The sequence below is a fragment of the Pipra filicauda genome, unplaced genomic scaffold, assembly GCF_003945595.2.
Source record: "Pipra filicauda isolate LSUMZ 115617 unplaced genomic scaffold, ASM394559v2 scaffold421_size600610_pilon, whole genome shotgun sequence".
Lineage (NCBI taxonomy): Eukaryota > Metazoa > Chordata > Aves > Passeriformes > Pipridae > Pipra > Pipra filicauda.
Window position 1 is genome coordinate 332,052 of NW_024104556.1, and position 22,637 is coordinate 354,688.

A 22,637-nucleotide genomic window follows, 5' to 3' on the forward strand; every position below is an offset into this window, starting at 1 on the left:
GTGTCCCCAACGGTCCCCGTGTCCCCAAGGGGTCCCTGTGCCCGCCCCGGGGCCCTGTGCCCGCCCGGGTCCCTGTGTCCCCAACGGTCCCCGTGTCCCCAAGGGGTCCCTGTGCCCGCCTTGGGTCCCTGTGTCCCCAGGGGATCTCTGTGTCTCGAAGGGATTCCTGTGGCCCCAAGGGGTCCCTGTGCCCTGGGTGTTCCTGTGTCCCCAGGTGGCCCTGAGTCCCTGGTGGTCACTGCTGTCCCCAGGTGTCCTCTGAAGTCCCTGCACCCCTGAGCGTTACTGTGTCCCCGAGGCGGTGGGTGCCTGTGTCCCCAGGGATCCCTGTGTCCCCAAGCGGCTATGCTGCTGGTGTCAGCAGGGGGTTCCTGTATCCCCCAGGGGTGTTCCTGTGTCCCCAGAGTTCCCTCTGCCCCCCCTGCTGTGGCCCTGTGTCCCCTGAGGTCCCTGTGCCCAGAAGGGCTCCTGTCCTCGGAGCCTCTGTTGTGCTTTCTGGGGTGCCCAAGCTCCCCTGTGCACCCCAGACTCTCCCTTCTGCCTTTCAGCATTCACCAGCCTTGGCACCATCTAAATGTTCCCTCTCAGCCCACCCTGGGGAACACCTGGAGCGGGTGAGGGTTATGTGGGGACACATCCCTCCAGGCTGGGGACACGTCCAAACACCCCATGCCATGAATTCACTCCCATCCAGGGTGAGAGGAATGAGACTTTATTTTGAACAGCGAGTTAATCTCCAATCCCAATCATTCCAACCAACTCCAATCCCAACCCTTCCCATGACAGAGCGAGACAAACATCACGATTCCTCAGTGAACACCAGAGGCATCCTGGTCCTGGGTTTGCAAACACTTCAGCAGTGGATCCCCCCCCCAATTTAATTTTCATTCCTATTAATCCCCCCAGGTGTCAAAATAAAAAGACCAGACGCAGCCCTGCAGCACATCCAGCACCCACCAGTCCTCACACGGACACACAGGGGGTCCGAGCACTGCCCGGCACCAGGAAAAGGCTCCTCCTCCCACAGGGAGCTCAGTCGGATTTCTCCTTCTCCTTCATGTGCAGGAAGACGATGCTGAACATGAAGAGCCCGACCATCATGGAGAAGGCACCGGCGTAGTAGGGATACGCCGAGGGGATGAACCGCTCGTACTGCGTGTGCTGCAGGGGCCGCACGGACACCTGGGGGGACAGAGGGGCAGCCTTGGAGTGGGGGAAGCCTTTCCTCCCGGGAAATGGTGGGATTGGCTCCCGCCACACTCACCTGTGTGGAGGAGTAGAGGTGGGTGTAGCCCAGGCGGTTGTAATCCACCTTGAACTGGAACACGCCGTAGACGTCCGGCAGCTTGAACTGCACACTGTACTTGCCACCTGAGGGCGAGACAGGGGTGACACCGGGGTGACACCACAGGCTGGGGATGGTGAGGACACCCCCCAGTGTAGGGCTAGGGCAGCGATGGGGACCTACCGCTCCTCTGGAGGGGGACCCACCACTCCCCTTGTGGGAGACCTACTGCTCCTCTTGGAGGGGACCTGCAGCTCCTCCTGAGGGGGCCTCACTGCTCCTGTGAGGGGCACCTACCGTTCCTCTTGAGGAAGGTCCTCACGAAGGGGTCGATGCGCACAAACTCCAGCTGGATGTCGTCCCCGTCGAAGGGCACCCACCTGCCGTCAGCAAGCTTCTCGATCACGATGCTGTACTCCTGGGACACACCAACGAGCAGCGCCTGAGAACGGACCTCGACCCACTCCGGGCTCAAGCGTTCCCAGATTCCTCTCCCAAGGCACCTCCCGTGTGCCCTCCTGCCCGGGCCAGCCCGGCCCCCTCACCACGAGGTCGGTGACGGTGTAGGCGTTGGGCGGCGCGAGCTCCCCGACGCGGTGGTGGGACACGGCCCCCACGCGCAGAACCCCCTCCTCCTTGAACACCCAGCGGGACAAGGCCACGGCCAGCTCATAGTTACCCGTCTGCGAGTACCTGCAGAGCAAGGGAGGCTGAGACAGCTGGGAAAACACACCCCCTGCCGAAACCAAACCAGGAATAAATGGGAAATGAACAAAAACTGAGCCAGGGTTAAAGGAGGGAATTGCTTCCCAAAGCACATTGCTCCATAAGGCCAAAGGAATGCGTCGCCCCAATTTACTTCAAGCTTTCTGCTCTTTCCCAAAACACAAACATTTGTTGCCTGTTTCCCAGGACTTTTGCCATCGAACCGCTCCCCAGCCATTCCCCAGCCAGGGACGCCAGGAAGCCAAGGCACCTCTTGGAGCCGGGAGTGGCCTTCTGCACGGCGGAGTTGAAGAAGGCGTCGCTGAAGAAGTCCAGGGAGCCGCTGAACACGACGCGGGCGTTGTTCCGGGCCTGCAGCCCCGCGATCAGCAGCGTGTTCTTCCCCACGGCGTGAGGGTACTGCAGGGCAACGAGGGTGCAAGAGGGTTTAGGCACTTTGGGGATGAACACAGAAGAGTTTCCTGTGCGGTGGGACAGTCTGGCTGTATCAGCACAGGCAGCAATTAAGGAGAAACCAAGCAGATCAGAATAAGCAGGAATGGGACTCAGATTCCCTCTGTGGCTGGGATGGGACCAGGAGAGACACTTTATCTAGGCTGGCCTCTCCTCTAAAGCATGGAGGACGTGTGTCCCTCACACTGAACACTTCCCACCAGCAGGAAGCAGAGAGGAAGATTCCCAGGGCGACACTGGGAAGCAGCCGACAGCCTGTCCCTCCCAAAATCAATTAGGAGATCCAGCATTTTCCCAAGGTGCAGAAATTTGAGGGACTTAATTGTGGAAGTACAGCTCAAAAGAGGAGAGAAAGTGAAGGAGCTTACCTGAGTGATGGGCTTATCTGGGAAGAAGGAGTAAGAGGTGGAAGAGCCAGTCAGGATATCCAGCACCAGTGGGTTGTCAGGATCAGCCACCATCCTTGCAGGGAAAGCCACAGTGAGCAGCACAAAGATCCCCAGGACCCCCACATCCAGAGGAATGCTCAACCCCACAGACCTCCTCGCCCTTTGGCTGGGCCAAGAAACTAAGTATTTCCTCAAGATCTGTGGTCAAACTCCACTAATTTGTTAGGAGCCGTTCCTAGGTAAACAACTAAACTCCTTTGGAGAGTTTCCTTCCATTTTGTTTGAAATCAAGAGAAATTTCTTATGCTCACATGAGGAGTGCCAGCGCTGACCTTACGCTCAGCTCGCAGCAACACCACTGGTCTAATTCCACTTCCCCAACGACCCCCATCTCGCCCTGTTCCTGCTCACCCAACTCCTCGGAACAGGATGGGGTTCAGAGCTGCCTTCCCCACGATGGTGGGGGCCTTCAGGAGATTCTCCGTGTCCGCCACGATCAGAGTGTGCTGGGAAAACAAGAGAGATCGGCGTGAGCTGTGTCAGGGTCTAATGACAGGCAACAGCCTCTCAGTTAAAAGTTAAATTTATTCTTACAATCACAGCTGTTGGATGAATGTTGCAGTTAATTAAAAAGCAAAAACCCAGCATTTTTAATTATGATCAAATTAAATTAATACTGATCTATGAGGAAATATAAACTGCCTTTTGATAAAGACAGCAATACCCACAGTGTTTTACTTCCCTGTATTCAGCAACTTTCATCCTTAAACCAGGATGATAAAATTCTTAAATCTTAAATCAGGATTCTTAAATCCACATACTGCTTCAACAGTTTAATTTAAATAAAAATTAGCAAAATATATTTAGCTCAGACTTTAATACAGGCTTTGATTTTAAAGTGCTGGCTGACACAAAAAAAACAGTAGAAATGTGTATGTTTCTATACTGATCTGAAAATCCTTCTATTGATCTGAAAATCTTGATGTGAAAATTTGGGGCTGAAGATCTCCCTTTCCACATCCAAAGTGTCCCACTCAGGGTCTGGCACACCTCACCCAGAGGTGAAATGCCCCCCCACACACTTCAGAGAGGTCCAGAACCAGTGTTAATCACAGTGTCACTCAAACTACAATCTGAAGGATCTGAATGCTGCAACACGGAGTATTTACCACTTTCCTGGGAGGAAGGTGGGAGAGCAGAAAAGGGATGGAGGAAAAAAGGGAGAACAAGGACAGAGGATTTATCTCTAAACCTTTATGCTTCAGTTAAAGCTGCCCCAAAGGTGCAGGCAAACCATTTACCTGTCCAGGGTCGGATATATCATAGTTGTGGTGGTCAATCACTGCCGTCCTCTCCTCGTCAAACTCGATCCCACACTCGCTGCCCAGCTCCCTCAGTGGGTCACCTGCAGGGACACAACAGATTCTCCATCAACATGACACATAAACATCAAAGAAAAAGCCAATTTAGCTTTAAATCCATGTGTTCAGTGCTCTACAAGCCAAACCCCCAGGAGCAAAATGACCTCCCCAGCTAAACTCCCCCTGAACGTGTCACTCAAGGCATTTATCACCCACTTCCTTCCAGAACAAACCTTGAGGTGCACAACGAGGAATGAGAAACTGTGTTTGCTCACAGTTTTTGTTGCAGGAACTCAGTTTTTGTTGCTGCCACAAACTCATTCTCCCCGAGGAACGCCTGCACTTACCGATGTCTGAGCTGGCGGCCACGAGGACGCTGCCGCCGCCATCGATGAACGCCGTGATGGTCTCCACGTTGATGTTCCCACCAAAATCTGAGGGCACACGGCAAGAATTCATGACTAGCGCTCAGAAATAACCCCCTGGCAGAGTCAAACCACGGCAAATCACCGAATCACCCCTCCCACGGCTGGAAGAACCACCAATAAAGGCCTGGAGACAGCTGCAGTTTGCTACTGGCTACATTTAAAGTGTCAAATTTAATTAAAACTCACAAAACAGCTGGAAATCCCCTTCTAAAAATGCCACCAAGCTCCAGAGCAGTGGAGTTTTCCCCTCCTGCACTTACCTTCTATGGATGGGGAGAAGATGATGAGGTTGTCGTACAGGAACTCCCCGTATTTGATCAGGGACAGGCCGGCGTCGTCCGCGGTGCGGAAGGTGAGGTCGAAGCCCCTGTCTGCAGCCACGACACAAAGGGGACAACTTGCCCATGGCAGAAAATCCACAAAAGGGGCAGCAAAGCACCAGCAGGATCCCGAGGTTTATTCCCCCAATAAACAGCAGTGTTTTGGAAAAACTGGCTTAGGGGCTTTCTGGGAGCAGCACTTGGGGTTCCCCTATAAACCCTGAAGAGCCCTGATGTTGAAGGATGTTGTGGCCTATCAAATGGGGACCAACATTCCAAAGGATCCAAAACACAGGGAAAACTGGGGAAACAACACCCATCTCCTTCCTCAGTTGGGCCAGGGGACAACAAACACCCCCATCTCCCCTAGGAACCCCAATCTCTTCCCTCATTCTGGCCAGGGGACCCCAAACACTCCCCCAGGGAACTCCCATCTCCTCCCTCAGTCCAACAGAGGGTTTCCAACCTGCTCCCTCTGCCTGACCAGGGGACTCCAACCATCCCCTCTCACCCCCATTGAACCCATATCTCCTACCCCTGGTCTCTGTTGGGTCCCCATCACCTCCCTCATCCTGACCAGGGGATCCCAATCTTCTCCTTCATTCTAAGCAGCGGAACCCAAACAACCCTCTCTCCCTCAGGGAACCCCAATCTCCTTCCTCAGCCAGGCCAGGGGACCCCAAACAGCCCCCTCCCCCCCCAGGGAACTTCAATATCCTCCCTCAGCCTGGCACAGAGTCCTCAACCTCCCCCTATAGCATGGCACAGGGGACCCCAATCTCCTTCCCCGTTCTGACCAGGGCACCCAAATAACCCCTCTCCAACCAGGGAACCCCACTCTCCTCCTTTGCCTAACCAGAGGACCCCAATCTCCTCCCCAGCTCTGTCCAGGAGATCCCAAACACCCCCCTCTCCAACCAGGGAACCCCAATCTCCTGTGTCTGACATAGGTGACCCCAGTCTGCCCCTCAGCCCAACACAGGATCCCCAGTCACCTCCCTCAGCACAGTCAGTGGACCCTAAACACACAACCCTCTCCCACAGGACCCCCATCTCTTCCCCAGTTCTGATCAGGGCACACCAAACACCCCTCCTTTTCCCTTGGGACCCCCAATCTCCTCCCTCAGCCTGACCTGGGGACCCCAACCACCACCCTCTCCCCACGGGATCCCCCTTTCCTCCTCCATTCCGGTCAGGGGAGCCCAAACACGCACCTTTCCACCAAAGGACACCCCTCTCCTCCCTCAGCCTGGCCAAGGAATCCCAATCTCCTCCCCCATTCTGACCCAAATACCCCTTTTCCCTCAGGTAACCCCAATCTCACTCCTCACAGTGACCAGGGGACCCCAAACATCCCCTTTTCCCTCAGGTAACCCCACCCTCCTCCCCCATCCTGACCCCCGACCCCCTCCCGCGCCCAGCCACTCCCTCCCCGTACCCGCGAGGCTGCGGAAGAACATGGAGTGCGTGTCGCGGAGGTTCCCGTTCTCCAGGAGCACCAGCGTGCGGGGCCCCCCCTCAGCGGCCGCCGCCAGCCCCGCCAAGAGCCCCCACAGGCACAGCGCGGCCGCCGCCATCTTGGACCCTGGCACGGGGCAGCGCCCTCAGAGGCGGGCAGCCCAGCAGCCAATCAACGACGGCGTCGCGCGGCCTCCAGCCAATCAGCGCCCGACAGCTCCGCGCTATCGCGACAGCGCTGTCGCGACTCGGCGCAGCCGCCTCCGCGGCAACGGCGGCCACGGTGGCGTGGGCCGCTCACCCCCCATGTGCTCGGAGTTGTCTGTACCCACAGACACCTCATCTCACCTGTGGTACCCTCCTCTTACCTGTGGCACCGTTCCCGTACCCACAGCACCATTCTCTCACCTGAGACACCATCTCCTTACCTGTGGCACCCTCCTCTTACCTGCGCTACCATCTGCGTACCCACAGCACCATCCCCTTACCCACAGCACCATCTTCTCACCTCTGGTACCATCCTCTCACTCACAGCACCATCCTCTCACCTGCAGCACCATCATCTCACCTGTGGTAACCTCCCCTTACCTACAGCACCATCCCCTTACCCGCAGCACCATCCTCTCACCTGCAGCCCTGTCCTGTCACTCATAGCCCTGTCCTTTCACCTGAGGCACCATTCTCTCACCTGTGAGACCATTCCCTTACCCACAGCACCATCCTGTCACTCACAGCACCACCCTCTCACCTATGGCACCATTCCCATACCCACAGCAACGTCCTCTCACCTGTGGTACCCTCCCCTTACCTGCAGCACCTCCCCTTACTCACAGCACCCTCCTCACACTCACAGCACCCTCCCCATGCTCACAGGACCATCCTGTCACTCACAGCACCATCCTCTCACCTATGGCACCCTTCCCTTACCTGTGGTACCCTCCGCTTACCCACAGCACCCTCCCCTTACCTTTCCCACCAGGCAGGTGGGTTCTTTGAATGACAGGCTCTGGAATTTTCCAACAGCCGGTTTCCTCATCCCAGACGGATTTGTGCCTGATCTCCAGGTCACTGCAGTTGCAGTCACACCAGACGAGGGACTGCCCCTGACCCAGGAGCTGCTGGTAGAATGTCAGGTCTCGCTCCTGGGAGCTCCTGGTGCTCAGGGAATCCATCTTCTCCAGCTCAAACTCCCACTGCAGGTCTCAGATCTCGGTCTCAGCAGCCCAGAGCTGGGACACAAAACAAGTTGTCGGGATTACAGGGGAGAGACCAAAAGTTACTGAGAGCATGGGAATCTGTGAGCAGAGGGATAAAAAGATACACAGAAAAGCTTCAATATTTGGCAAGATTTCTAGTTGAGTTAAAAATTAGATGAGATTTGTGTGGAGAGATTATTCCATATCTTAATGATTATTCCATGTCTTAATGAAAGGTTTCCTGTGTTTCTCCACAGTGCCAGGTTTTGAACAGACTTGAAGTCAACCTTTACTAATGTGGTTTGTGTCCAGTGATAACAAACTCTTGGGAGTTCCTTATTTCAGTTAAAAAGGTGAAATATTTCTTTGATAACCTGAATACTCAAATACAAGTCCTTCATGTGCAGATTTGGGACTGTACACACAAATGTCAATTTTTCTGAAGCTCCTCTGGTTCTGCCTCAAAAAATAAGAGCAAAACTGATTTTCAAGTGTTTCAAAATTGAAGATTTTAAATGTAAAATTCAAGAGCATTACTTTTATATATTTTATTATTTCCCCCAGAAAATACCTGGGGTGCTCAGAACTGGCAGGAGCTGCAACAGATCCGTAGGTCAGTAGAGGGAGTTCCATCCCCTCCCATCCCAACACATCCTCCTCCAGCCACGTGCTGCTCCAAGCTCGGCCTTTAAAACAGGTGGAGTTGGGGTTTCAATAGCTTAATTTCCCACCCTGAGCGTTGCTGCATCTGGGATTTAAAAAAAAAAGCAACTCGCACAAAGAGTGTGGTGTATGAAATATGTGACAGAGTCATTCTCTGAACCTACTGCCCTAAACACGTCTGCCACTGGATGGAGGAGGCTCTGGGGGTGCTGGTGGAAGCAGCTGAACATGAGCCCAGGTGGGCAAAAGGCCAAGGGCACCTGGCTGGGACCAGCACTGGTCTGGCCAGTGGGCCCAGGGCAGGGCCCGTCTCTGTGCTGGGCACGGCCGGGGCACCTCCAGCCCCGGGGGCACCGCTGGGACCCTCCGGACAAGGAGGACCCGGAGGGGCTGGAGCGTGTGCAGGGAAGGGAAGGGAGCTGGGAAGGGGCTGGAGCAGCAGGAGCAGCTGAGGGAGCTGGGGGGGCTCAGCCTGGAGAAAAGGAGGCTCAGGGGGGACCTTCTGGCTCTGCAACCTCCCTGACAGGAGGGGGGAGCCGGAGGGGGTCGGGCTCTGCTCTCAGGGAACAAGGGACAGGAGGAGAGGGAACGGCCTCAGGCTGTGCCAGGGGAGGGTCAGGTTGGACATCAGGAGGAATTTCTCCCTGGAAAGGGTGGTCAGGCACTGAAAGGGGCTGCCCAGGGAGGTTTGGAGTCCCCAGCCCTGGAGGTGCCCAAGGAAGGCCTGGCTGTGGCACTGAGTGCTCTGGGCTGGGGACAAGGTGGGCATTGGGCACAGGGGGCACTCCAGGGGACTTCCAACCTCAGCGATCCTGGGATTCTGTAACATAAAAAAATGGGGACACGGAGGTGGAAGGAGCCGCCCCCTCACCTTCTCCTGCAAATTCTCCAGCATCTTGCTCTGGGCTCAAACCTCCTCCTGGATGGAGTCGTGGACATTCAGGAGAACCTGCTCACTGCTGTCCTCGTTGGATCTCTGCGGTGCAGCCACAACCTGCACCCACGTCTCTTTTCTGGTGTTCATGCTTTTCCTTCGGGTCCTTGTTTTTATCCTTCTCCCCCTCAGCCACCTCTAGTGTCTGCAGCCTGGGAAAGGGAAACACTTCTCTGAGCTGGGTGGTACCAAGAACCAGCTGTGTAAGCCAGGAGGACACACATCCTTTCCTGGACAACGTTTGGGGAGACACAGAAAACAGTGAAGATTTTCTACCATGAGCAAACATGGCAAATTCCGCTCTTATTAACAGTTTCTATCATAAACAGAATCCCAGAATGGTTTGGGTTGGAAGGGACCTTAAAGTTCATCTCATCCCACCCCTGCCATGGGCAGGGACACCTTCCACTAGCCCAGCTTGCTCCAAGCCCCGTCCAACCTGGCCTTGGACACTTCCAGGGGTGGGACAGCCACAGCTTCTCTGGGCAAAATAGTGCACAAAGACAAAGTACAGGATATTCCGAGCACCTCAGTCAACAAGTATGTCTGAAAATACATTTCTACACTCACAAAATTCTCTTTAAAACCTCTGTTTTGTGGCATTTATATTTAAATTCTTATTGAAATAAATATTGAATATATTGCTATATTTCAGTTCTTATTTCTAGTTTGGAAAGACACACAAATGGTTCCAAAATTACACAGAGAATAATTTAAAATGGTGGCTGTGGGAGTGGTAGGGCTGGAAGCCACAGTCTGGTTTCCATTTTGGGGCAGTATCAGCCAGGGTTGATGATTTGTGACCTCAGTGTTGCTAATGGAGCACTGGCACAGACCTGTATTTGAAATCATGCTCTGATATGGGAATAAAGCCGTGCTCCAGAGCCATTCCCTTTGTCTGCACAGGATCTGGAGCAGAGCAGATTTCCCAGGTTAGCCAGCACTGGCTCAAACTGGCTGATAACCCCTTTGCTGATAACAGCCTCTTAATTATCTCCAAACCCTCCAAAATTGCTCATTCTCCCCCAGAACTGCCCTGCTATTCTGCTGCACTGCTCCTGCCAGGTAACCTTCCCTTTTCTTTGCTTAATCGGTGGTTGAATCCCAGGATTCAGCCTTGCTCTGCTGAGCTGCCCCGGTGTGAAAGCTTCAGCAGGAGGCTTTGAAATCCCCACGCCTGCAGAACCAAACCCTCCTGCCCAATCTGCACAGAACTGGGATTTAACAATGTAATTAGAAGAGCATTTCCCCTTGTTTGCCACAAAAGGAGTAGGATTATGCCCTGCTATAGGACCAGTCCTCCAATAGGACTGTTAACAATTGATATGTAATAAAAAGAAGGGTTTCTTTGGAGATCTCTGCGTTAATAGAATTGCCCACAGATTACAAGCACTGCTGTTCTCCATTTCACAGCAGCTCCTTTTTGAGCCAGGAGAGGCCCAACAGAGCGAGCACACACCACAGGAAAGCTGGAACAGTAGTTAAAAGCCTACAGAACTTTGCACAATCCAACTCTGGTTGAGCATTTCTCATTTTAACATATTTCCCCACAAAGGGGTAAGTGAGAAATCAGCAGAATTTGCTTAAATTGCATATTTCTGGAACAGCCTGAGCCCCTGTACTGTTTCAATATGAGGTGTTAAACTCTGATTAAGGGATTTCTCTCGGGTCAGCTCTTGCCCAGAAGAAAACCCTCAAGCCAGGTCTCCTCCAAGATGGGCTGAGCACGAGCCTCAAACCTGCACTTCCCACATCCCAGCCCTGAGTCTAACACACCCCTAAAATGGGATTATTGGGAAATTTTGCTGTCAGTTCTGGCTGATGTGTTGCAAACACTGTCAGATGCACGAGTTGGAGGCAAAAGTGGCCTCAGTGATGGGGGGGGTCATGGAGCACTTGCTCTCCTTCATCCACCCACAGCAGGACACCCGCTGCCTTACCTGGAGGGACATGAGAGAGCTCCATGTGCCCTAAAAGGACCTTTTTCAAGAGGAAAAGGAACTGTCCTGGCTTTATCCTCTTCCTGAGGCAATGAAACACCTCATTTTTGAAGAAAGCCCAGAGTTTTGCCCAGGTGGCTGGGAGTTTTCCCTGGCTGAGGGCAGAGGTCTCTGGAGGTGAGGGTGTCTCTGGAGGTCTCCAGGGTGTCTCTGGAGCAGAGGGCTGAGCTCCAGAGGTCACTGCTCTGTCCTGGTCCCACTGCACTCCCACGCCCCAGCTGAGGGTGGCTGTGGCAGCCACTTCACTGCAAGCAAATGTGCTGCAGCACTTGTTCTCCACACCATCTCCTTGCTGGATGTGGATCCTCTCACATCCCTGTAAATTGTTGCCCCCAGGAAAGAAAGCCCACAGCCTCAGTGTCTCAGGTGCAGATGATGGGCCTCCCAGGGCACTCCATGGGCAGCAAGACCTTTGTCCTGGCCCTTTTTGTCCAGCAGTGATCTTTGGCTGTTGTAAGACCCCAGTCCCGAAGCCTCAAGCTTTACTGGGAGTATTACTTATATTTAAGATTCAAAAATTTTTGTTTCTTCATCCCTCTACTGTTCCTAACATCTTTGACTACTGCTTTCCTCCTCTCTATTTCTCCCTCCTCTGACAGTTTCACATGTAGTTACCTCAAAATTCTTCTTGGGAATCTATTCCAATCCACCTCCAGAGAGGTGGGAACTCTACTGAGGCAAAGTGATGTTGTAATAAGGCCTCCATCAACACAGGGTCTGTCCATAGGAGAAGTCCAGGGTTCAGAAAATAGCAAGAGAAGTGTTCTGGAAAGGCCGAACCATATTTGTAATGATTGTTATAAAAAAATACAAGCTTTAGTGAAAGCCACTCTGGGATATCCCCTCCCAACTTCCTTTGATCAGCCGGGGTTTGAGGAGGGGAGCTGGATTTGCTCCCAGGGGAGCAGCCTCAGCAGGCAGAAACCCCACAGAGCAAGGCAGAAATAAAGATCACTGGCAGTCACTGGGTGGGATTGCCTGTAGAATTCCTGGAAAGAGAGCAAAGAACCTGTCTGCCAGGAAAGCACATGGCAATCCCTGTGCTCCTGCAATCCGTGCTCCCGTGCCAGGAGCTCCACTGCCAAAACACCCACTGGCCCAGGGCTCTGTGGGTGTGGGGAGAGGGGGAGAGGTTCAAGATTCAGGGGTATGAAAGTGAATATAATTATATGACATTTATAATTATAAATATATCTTTCACAGAGTAACAGGAGAATTGTTTCCAGGGCTATGCTACAGATTTGGGAGACAAAAGACGCTGGGAAGATGAAAGGTGCAAGGAAATTCCCTTCTTTCTTCACAGCTGTTTCTGAAAGGTGGCAGAAAGGGGGAAAAAAGTCATCCTACAGCCTTATTCCTGTGCTGAAAGTTACCCTTTTTCAGGGGATAATTCTCCAGAGTTGACCAGCTCCCTGAAAACTGCTCTTCCCCATTTGTTCCCACATTTGCTATTCCTGCTCCAGAGGAAAGAGCAAGTGCACTGATGCTGGGCTGAGTCCTCAAGCACTGCCAGCAGGGCAAAACCTCTCTTGTTGTGTTGAAAGCTGAATGTAGGAAAAGAGGGGCAGAATGCTCACCTTGAAAATATACATATACATATATTTAATAAAGAATTTTACAGTATTATTTCTTTTGCAGCTCATTTTTGCTCTGCCAGCTGAAACCTCTGTTCTGGGACTGACCAAATTCTAGCCAGAGTGATGAAGAATAACCAAGGATTTGGATCGTGTCAGTGTTTTCTAAGAGGATTTGTCATTATTGAAAAGACTGGATGATTGAGATGGTCTTTGCCAGTGGAATAAGATCAATTTGGCCACAGCAAAGGAAGAGTCTGTCACCAGAATGCAGAACTCTTCCTCCAACAGGCAAGGGAAAGGTTGAGGTGAAACCTCATGAACGTTTTGTGTGTAAAAAACTCTTTTTTCTGATATGTCTCCTACCAGACAAATCACTTGTGCCCATCTGTTCAGGCAAAATGAGTTTTGTGGCCCTAAGGTGGTCCTGCTCCTGCTCATCTGCAAGGAAATAATTCCAGGTCAGGCTCTTCCCAGGAGGAAGCATCTCAACAGTTAAGAACCAGGAGTCTCTTGGCATCATGTCCTGTTCAAGCCCTGTTCTTTGTCTGCATTGGGGCCCTGGCTCCCTTAAGTAAATAAATATCTACTTAATCTTAACACTACACATTTCAGTGCTTTCCTGAACAGAATCCACAGTAAAAATTCATGCCTGTTCTTACTCTCCCAGTGAGCTCTGAACACCCCCCCACACACACATGTATTTCGGGCTCGATGGTTCCTGGGGGTCCCTCCCAGCTCAGAATATTTGGTGATTCTGTGATTTCCCCAGAATTTAGAATTTCAACCAAAGTCACACAATCAGACCGTGAGTTTATACAATGTTTTTCCTTTTCAGATTGCTTCATGAGGGGAAACGTAGGTGAGAGATACAGAAGGAATCCTCCCCTGTGAGGGTGGTGAGGCCCTGGCACAGGTTGCCCAGAGAACCTGTGGCTGCCCCATCCCTGGAAGTGTCCAAGGCCAGGTTGGACGGGGTTTGAAGCAACCTGGGCTGGTGGAAGGTGTCCCTGCCCATGGCAGGGGTGGGATGGGATGAGCTTTAAGGTCCCTCCAACCCAAACCATTCTGGGATTCTGTGATTGCAGGAACTTGAACAGTGTCTGACAAGTGGAGAGAGAGAAAGAAGGAGTGTGAAATGAGGAGCCAGTGGGCAGCAGCTGGAGCAGGGTTCTATGGAGGGCACAGGCAAGGAGCAGGCTCCTGGCCTGCCTGTGTGACAGGGTGACAGGCAGGAAGGTTCCTCTACAGGCTAATGTAGAAAGGCCAGAGTAGACATCACATTGGTGAACAGTTTCTCCATGAATGCTCAAACTGGGGCTTTTCTCAGGACTGGAATCCACCCTGTCCTGGTCAGTGGATGTATTCCAGAGGTTTCTTGCTGTGCTTCAAGAGAGAAAGCACATCCTATCGAGGTCCCAGGAGCCAGGCCAGCTGTGAAATCACTCTGTGACACAGCTCCTACCCTGCTGCTTCAGGTGTTCGACTCATGGCATTCCCAGTGAGGGAGTAAAATGAAGGAACACAGGCAAGAAACAGGGAAACTGCAGGAAATCAGGACTGCTCCCAGCCCGAAGCACCCGGCTGAGGAGATGGATCCCAGGGAGGAGTCAGGCCCGGGGAGCTGCTGCCTTCCCACTTCAGGGCAGGAGCAGATGAGAGCTGAAGCTCCCAGCTGGCTGGACACACCTCACACATGTTATACCTGCTTCCTGGCCTGCCTTTGAGGGTGGATTAACGTGACTAATTAATAACACACATTCCCTCTGATAAAGACAGGGAGCATCTGGTTCCTTTGGGAACCCCCCATTTCACTGGGTACTTAACTTTCCCAACCTCATGCAGAGCAAAGAGTTGGACACACAGTCCTGGAACTACTGTCCTAAGCACTGGGCCACAGTTTTGGGTGTCCACATCCCAGTCTTTCCTGAAGATTGCAACCCAAATTCAAGGGAAGAGCTCCTTCAGCATTCTAAGCCCAGAAAGCATCAAGATTTTAACCAAATCCATCCTTTTCCAGTCAGACTTCTGCAAAACCTGGATTGAATGGAGTCAGAGTTCTGTTTTATGGCTCTGGGCAATGCCTAAACATGAGCAATGAATCAGATGACTCATGGGGGAAAGATAAAGGTTCATACGTAAACACCAAAAAACTCTCAAATCTGTTGCCCTGGGATATTTCCTGTTACAACAATAGCTTGGTAACTGTGGAATTTAACGTTTGCCCCCGAGCAAACTTGTTTCACTTCGGATCTTTTTGGCATGTCAAGACATGGGAGAATTGGGAAAAAACACAACAAACGGATTAAAAATTAAACCACCCTGTCACTGCCTTTTCTGGGTGCTGGGGTGAGCAGATAGTCACAAAAAATAGGTTTCTAACTCCTTCCCTCCTTCCCCAAGTTCATGTAAACACTGCCAGGCAATTAAAAAGTTGTTTTGGTTCCTGTTGTTTTGGTTCCAGTCCTCTTACCCAGGGAGGCAGTTTGTTTCCAGCTTGGAGCTCAGTGGTTTAGTCCCCATGGTGTAACAGGGTCCTCAGACTCTTGCTAAAATACCTCCAGCAGCATGAAACCTTCCCCAATTCCCCTGCAGCCAGGGCTGGTGGCACAAGCCCAGGCCAAATCTGCAACGTTTCTCTTTAACAATGCAATCCTTAATCTCTTTTTATTTAAAGGAATGAAACACCTGTAATATGGTAAAAATACTGATGGTCACTTGGCCATTGCAGCCAAGAGCCCGGTATTTGCCATAACTCCTGAATTTGTTACTTAAAAGTGTAATTTAGTCCATATATTGCAGAGATCCAAAATATCCACTCACTTTTAAATTAGAATTTACTACAGGCTCACCCAGCAAAGAAGCTCGAACTTCTCCCAGCATCTCTTCACAAAAACTACTTCACAACAGAAATACCAACTTCATCAACTATTTCAATTAATGATCACCCAGTAGAACCATCTGGTTATGAGGATTGTGCCAGAGCCCTCAATTTTCTCCTCAAATATCCCAGCTGTCTTTAACTGCCAATCCTGCAGGTTTCCCCACCTGCCATCCCATTCCATGTAACATTTTAAAAGCTTTAAATCAGAGAAATTCAGGTCAGATGAAGAGGCCTGCATCAGTCTGGAGCACAAAAGAGGAGTGTAAATACTCCCTTTTCCCTGTTGAGATTAAAATTGGGATTTTAGAGACCCACATAATGCATCCACTGTCTGTGAGAAATTCCCCAAATCCCACACATACGTTTTGGATAGTGGAAAATGAGGTACTGTCATCAACATCTGGAACCACAATTTAGGAAGACGTTGTGTAACTTTCCCCATGACTGAAACAGCTGAAGAAAACGAAGCCAAGCTGTTCCCAGCCAGGGTCAAAGACAAGGCAGAGATTAATCCTTTTCTGCTCCCAGAAAAGCCCTCCCGAGGTCTGTGTTCAGCTCTATCAGCTAAAGAACTGCCAGTGGAAATAAGACACTCAAGAAAGGAAAATTAGTCACTAAAACGTCATTAAAGGGTTCTTTTATTCCATCTGTAAAAAAGATACACAGAGCTCAATGAAGGGATCGTTGGGTGAAATTATCTGACTTGCACTTGGCAGGGACACCTTCCACTATCCCAGGTTGCTCCAAACCCCATCCAACCTGGCCTTGGGCACTTCCACCTGGCTGCCACCAAAAAGACTTGTTTCTGAAGGAGGAATAAAACCACACAAAAAGAGGGAAACACTGTCATGGCTCAAAAGAATTCAGGTTAAAAGTTGCTGGTTGATTCAGACATCCCCCAGGCCATGAGGAACCAGGCTCCTCCCCACCCTCCACCTCCTCTGTTATTAAGCTGCATATTTTAAACAAAAACTTGAATACTTTTCACCTATTATGGCAAAGGCTCTAAGATCTCCTCAGTCTTAGGGAGCTTTTTTTACTATCAAAGCACAGATTCAATATTCCCAGATATTGTACCCTGTGCTTTGCTGAACCCTCTGCTCCGAGCTGGAGGCTTGAGCTCACTGACAACATTCCCAAAATCACAACCAAGTGAACTGTCAAGTTTTTCTCCAGATAAGTTCATTTTTAAAATCCTATTCAGGCACCTGGGTTGAAACAGTGTTGAATACCCAACAGCACTTTCTCACTAATTATCAACCACACAGATTAAAAATTTCATACAGAACATTAATAAACAATGGAAGCATCCAAAATCCTGAATTACCCATCAAACCTACATAAAAATACAGAATAATCCAGAGATCCCTGCACTCCTACACCAGCCCCCTCCACACTGGGAATTTTAAATTAGCTGAATTAATTTTCCACAGCTTTGTTACGCCCCACGTTTGCTGAATTCATCACCAAAACTATCTTTATCGTGTCAGCTGGGATATAGAGATAGGGTTGTCATGGCTGGGTGTCCCAGAGTGACAGAGACCACGTTTGGCACTGAATTCCAAAGAGGAGCCTCAAATACTTCAGTGGTGCTCACACCTCTCATCCAGCACCAGAGGACGTAGTCTCAAGCTGCTCCAGGGGAGGTTCAGGGTGGACATCAGGAGGAATTTCTTCATGGAAAGGGGGATTAAACGCTGGAAGAGGCTGCCAGGGGCAGTGGTGGAGTCCCCATCCCTGGAGGTGCCCAAGGAAGGCCGTGGCACTCAGAGCTCTGGGCTGGGGACAAGGCGGGGATGGGTCGAAGGTTGGACTTGATGATCCTGAGGGTCTTTTCCAGCCTCAGTGATTCTGTGATTCTATAAAATTGTGTTGTTAAAAAGTCTGCACACAACAGAGCAGAAGTGGCTGAAAACTAAACTGGGTGGGATTTAGCCTCATTCCAAAGGCGTGGCTGCCCAGGATGGATCCAGGTACAGCCACAGAGTGACTGTTCATCCACTGTGACTGGTCTGTGCTGCAGGAGAACCCGGGACTGGCCTGGCTGTGTCTGGGGGTGTCCCCGAGGAACACCCAGCCAAGGACAGGACAGTCACTGGGAGTGAGAGGCAAAGGAATGAACAAAAACGGGATTTTGAGGGAGAATTGGGGAACACAGACGCAGGACACGACTCCCTCAGTTCCTCGGTGGAGGCAGCAACAGGCAGTGTGACAGTGTTACCCTGGAAACTGCTCTGCCCAGCTCCTGCCCTCCCAGTGCCAACTGCGTTGCCATGGAAACCCGTGTCACCGCCGATGTGGAACAAAGGATGGGAAACTGCAGCCAGAAGTCCCCTTCTCCCACCCTCCCTCCGCACACGACAGGCGAGGTACGCCTGGAACGTGAGGCAGAGAGGGGTTTGCCTCCCTCGGAGCCAGAAACTTCTTAAAAATACCTGCCCCATAAGTCAGTTTGGGTCTGTTGCCATCCCAGTGCATCTCATGGTGCTCCTGCCCTGGTTTTATTCACCAGGGAAGTAAATCAGGACAGGAGATGTGCAGCTCCCTCCAGCAATACGTGCAAAAGGATCTGCAAAGCCACCAAGAGGTAAACTTAATAAAGATCAACCCCTTGATTAGGATTTTGGGAGAGTTTACCCTCCTGTGGTCCTGGAAACTTCCCCACACGTTCCCATGGGGAGTAATATCTGCTGTGTCCCCTCAGAAAGGATGAGCTCTTTTGGTTTAGGCAGATAATGAGATCATCCACGGCTCCACTGGATCAGATTAAACATGGATAATGCTCTGAATCCTCCTGCTTTAGAGACGACTGTGAGATGAAGAGGATGAGGAAGAAATTGCCCCATGAGCACTTTATTCCACCCTTGCCCAGTAAAGGATTTTCACAGAGCTGCTGCTGAGCTCCTGGCCACTGTCCCATCCCACTGTCATGTGGGATACGCTGGGCACGAATGGATCCTGCTTCTGAACTTCCACCAAAGTCCCCCAAAATCTCCTCTTGGCTTCCATATTCCTCACTTGACTCTCGTGTTCTGGTGCTCAGCTTCCAACAGAGCACTTCTGTCAGTCATGGGAACACTTCTCTGAGCTCATTAAAGCACTTAATTAAGACGCATTGATTCTGCCTCACCTCCAGCTTCTGCTTGGTGTCAGCTCCCAGAAGGTCTCATTGCAGATCTCCAGGTAGGAGGCTCTCCTCGGGAACTCGGCACTTCCAGCACACTGCAAACACAGGGAGGATTTCGGGGTGAGGTCCTCCCAGCACAGGCACCCACGGAGCTGCTCCTGCAGCCGGGTGCCCACTGCCCTGCGGAGATCCCTGCCGGCATTTCATTCCCGGGTGGAGCCACTCGACACATCCACTGCAAGGGACCTTTGTGCCTTGAACACCTCGGGTCCACCAGTCAGCAGGGAGGAGGATGCAGCTGCTCTGCCTGTGTACAGGCCTCAGCTTCAGGGCAAGAGGCAGCACACCCCAAACCCTGTCCCCGTTTGTGCCCCGGTGTGCCCTGCACTCACTCCTTGGGATGTGACACCAAACAAAGCCTTTCTGGTAAAACCCTCTCAACGGGATCTCTCTCCCAGCCACCTGTATGCTCTCGAGGATGTGTTCAATCACTCTGGAATGATCCCCTTCTGTGAGGAAGGATCCACGACCCCTGTGTGGTGAATGACTTCCCGCTGGCCGTAGGCAAAGATGGTGCCATTGTAGCCCTTGGTGGCACCCTGGAAATGGGGGAAAACCAAATAAGATAGCCATCCATCCTTTGCCTAACTGGGAATGCATCATCCAGACTCCATCCCACCTCCCGAAAGGTATTTTAAAAGAAGAGCTGGAAGTAAACATCAAACAACTGCCTGATCTTCGCTTGCCACCAGAGTATAATTATTAAGAAATTAGCATATAAATCAATGTTTTTCTCTCAAAACTGGAAATCTTGAAGCAATGCAGGTGTTGCAAAGCAGTTGACAACACTTAGAAAACCAGAATGTTTTTATGATAGGGCATAAAAATCTTATGAAACCCAGAGTGACAATAAGAACTGTGGTTGGTTGTGGAGGTCCAAAGGGATGATCTTTAGCTTTGAATGATTTTCTCTCAGCAAGCTGCTCACTGTCACTTCTTCCTATTTCAGAGAAGCATGGTAGGAACAGAAAATACTTGCATTTCTTAAGGTTTAAATAAAAAAAATGAACCTATTAATCTAATAATCTGCTGTGTCAGACTCTGCTTGTTCTCACAATCAGGAACTTCTATCTTAAAGCCTTCATGAGCCATCTAGTCCATGTTTCTTCTTCTAACAAAATTGGGTTTTTGAGGGAGGTTGGGCGTTTTTTGCTCAACTGGTTCTTTCTCATTCCAGCTGCTTTCCATGCTGAGGTGTTAACAAGGAAATAAAAAGATCCCCTCTCATTTTGTCAATCTAAGCCAGGCTGAGGTTCCCCATCTTCTCTAAGGTTTCTCTCACTTGACAGTAAAAATGTCCATAAAATCATCAGGAGTCTTGTTTGTCCCCTTTCTTCTCTAGGGCCTGTTCATGAGAACCTCTGCTCTGGAGCCAGGCTGGGAGAGCTGGGGGGGTTCACCTGGAGAAGAGAAGCTCCAGGGAGACCTGAGAGCCCCTTCCAGTGCCTAAAGGGGCTCCAGGAGAGCTGGAGAGGGACTGGAGACAAGGGGTGGAGGGACAGGACAAGGGAATGGCTTCCCACTGCCAGAGGGCAGGGTCAGATGGGATACTGGGAAGGAATTCCTGGCTGGGAGGGTGGGGAGGCCCTGGCACAGGTTGCCCAGAGAAGCTGTGGCTGCCCCAGCCCTGGGAGTGTCCAAGGCAAGGCTGGACAAGGCTTGGAGCAACCTGGGACGGTGAAAGGTGTCCCTAACCATGGGAGGGAATGAGATGATCTTTAGGGTCCCTTCCAACCCAAACCATTTTGGGATTCTACGATATAAACATCCACCTAAACCAATTCAATGTAATTCTCTTCTTGGTGTTCCTGCTGGATGCTAAAAATGTTTTTTTTCTTCCCAGAGGAGGACACTGCTTGCCCTCCTCTGCACCTCAGGGTTGCAGCTAAACCTCTTGAAGTAGCAGACAGGGCTGTTTCTGTCCATAAGTCACAGAATCCCAGAATGGTTTGGGTTGGGAGGGACCTTAAAGCTCATCTCATTCCATGCCCTGCCATGGCCAGGGACACCTTCTGGTGTGGGGAAGGTCCAGGGGATCCTGTTCCACTTAGGGATCAGCTGTCCACATACAGCTCCCCAGCCCACGTCCCCAGCCACGTGTCCACAGAATCACAGAATATCCTGAGCTGGAAGGGACCCACAAGGAGCATCCAGTCCAGCCTCTGGCCCTGCACAGACACCCCAACAATCCCACCCTGTCCCTGAGAGCTTTGTCCAAACCCTCCTGGAGCTCTGGCAGCCTTGGTGCTGTGCCCACTGCCCTGGGGAGCCTGTTCAGTGCCAACCACCCTCTGGGGAGAGGAGCAATCACTCCTTTTCCTGATATCCAACCTAAACCTCCCTGACACAGCTCCAGCCGTTCCTTGGATCCTGTCACTGGGCACAGAGAGCAGAGATTGGTGCTGCCCATTGTGAGGAAGCTGCAGACCCTGATGAGCTCTGCCCTCAGTCTCCTTTTCTCCAGGCTGAACAAACCCAGTGCCCTCAGCCACTCCTTGCATGGCTTCCCCTCAAGGCCCTTCACCATCTCTGTAGCCTCCTTTGGACACTCTCTAATGGCTTAATATCTTTGTGGTGCCCAAAACTGCCCCCAGTGCTGGGTGCATGGTGTTTGCCTGGGTGCCCACTCACCTGCAGGAGCGGGTCGGTGATGTCGCTGTAGCTGTGCCCGGTGCTGTGGTTGGTGCTGTGCTCAGCTCTGTGCTCAATTCTGTGCCCAGTTCTGTGCCTGGTGCTGTGCCCAGTGCTGTGCTCAGCTCTGTGCTCTGCCCGGTGTTGTGCTCAGTTCTGTGCTTGGTGCTGTACCTGGTGCTGGGGGTGGTGTTGTGGTTGGTGCTGTGCTCAGTGCTGTTCTTGCTCTGTGCTGTGCCCAGTTCTGTGCTTGGTGCTGTGCCCAGTTCTGTGCTTGGTGCTGTGCTCCTGGCTGAACGCCCCGTCGAAGGTGAGCTCTCTGGGGGCTCTCCGGGGCCGTGGGGTTCGGAGGAGGCACCAGCCCCGTGCTGCCCACGCTGACGATCGTCCAGCACCCCCAGGGCTGCCTCGTGCTCGCTCAGGGCCCAGCAGTGAACAGTCACCTTCACCACCCCCCGGCTGCTCAGCCCATACACCCCACTCACCCCACACACCCGGGTCACCCCACACACCCAGGTCACCCCACACACCTGGGTCACCCCACACACCTGGGTCACCCCACCACACCACAGTCAGCCACACACACACCTGGGTCACACCATATCCCTGGCTCACCTTACACACACACCAGGGTCACCCCCCACACGCTGGTCAGACCCACACACCCAGGTCAGAACTCACACAACCTGATCAACCCCTCACACCCAGGTTGGCCCCACACACTTGGATCATCCCACACATACCAGGGTCAGCCCCACACAACCCGATCAGCCTCTCACACCCAGGTCAGCCCCACACACCTGGCTCACCTTACATACACCCAGATCAGCCACACATAACCCAGGTCACCCCCCCACTGGGTCAGCCCCACATACCTGGGTCAGCCCAACACCCTCCTCATCCCCACACACCCGGGACACCCCACATACCCCGATTAGCCCCCCCCCCCCCGGATCGATCAGTCCCACACACCCGGACCAGCCCCTCACGGTGGGGTCAGTCCCACACGCCCGGTTCCCTCCACACTCCCGGCTTGGCCCCACAAGCGCTTGCTCGGCCGGGCTGGGGAGCACCGGTGGGCGGGGGAAGGTTGGGGCAACCCAAAGGCGGGGTCTGCTCCCCTCGGTGGGTGGGAGCGCTCGCCCCTC

At 52.1% G+C, this 22,637-nt stretch overlaps 2 protein-coding genes and 1 long non-coding RNA gene across 3 annotated transcripts; all 3 read right to left on the minus strand.

Annotated features, from left to right (window-relative positions):
* Nucleotides 1–695: 695 nt before the first annotated feature.
* On the minus strand, nt 696–6,551 carry DDOST (dolichyl-diphosphooligosaccharide--protein glycosyltransferase non-catalytic subunit). Its single transcript, XM_027711450.2, has 11 exons — nt 6,401–6,551; nt 4,903–5,013; nt 4,562–4,648; nt 4,155–4,258; nt 3,265–3,359; nt 2,833–2,926; nt 2,262–2,410; nt 1,831–1,978; nt 1,583–1,703; nt 1,265–1,371; nt 696–1,182 (listed from the first exon to the last, which is right to left on the minus strand). Exons 1-11 carry the CDS (start codon nt 6,537–6,539, stop codon nt 1,033–1,035), a joined length of 1,305 nt encoding a protein of 434 aa, XP_027567251.1. The 5' UTR covers nt 6,540–6,551; the 3' UTR covers nt 696–1,032.
* A 9,741-nt stretch (nt 6,552–16,292) lies between these two features.
* On the minus strand, nt 16,293–17,457 carry LOC120324094. Its single transcript, XR_005565103.1, has 2 exons — nt 17,271–17,457; nt 16,293–16,476 (listed from the first exon to the last, which is right to left on the minus strand). It is a non-coding gene; the product is annotated as an uncharacterized LOC120324094 (long non-coding RNA).
* Nucleotides 17,458–17,461: 4 nt separating this feature from the next.
* KIF17 (kinesin family member 17) lies at nt 17,462–22,416 on the minus strand. The gene is given in 6 exon segments (XM_039385576.1): nt 17,462–18,839; nt 18,842–18,893; nt 19,261–19,292; nt 19,295–19,397; nt 21,490–21,623; nt 22,401–22,416. Coding segments are annotated over 6 exon segments (438 nt in total). The 3' UTR covers nt 17,462–18,738.
* Nucleotides 22,417–22,637: the final 221 nt, after the last annotated feature.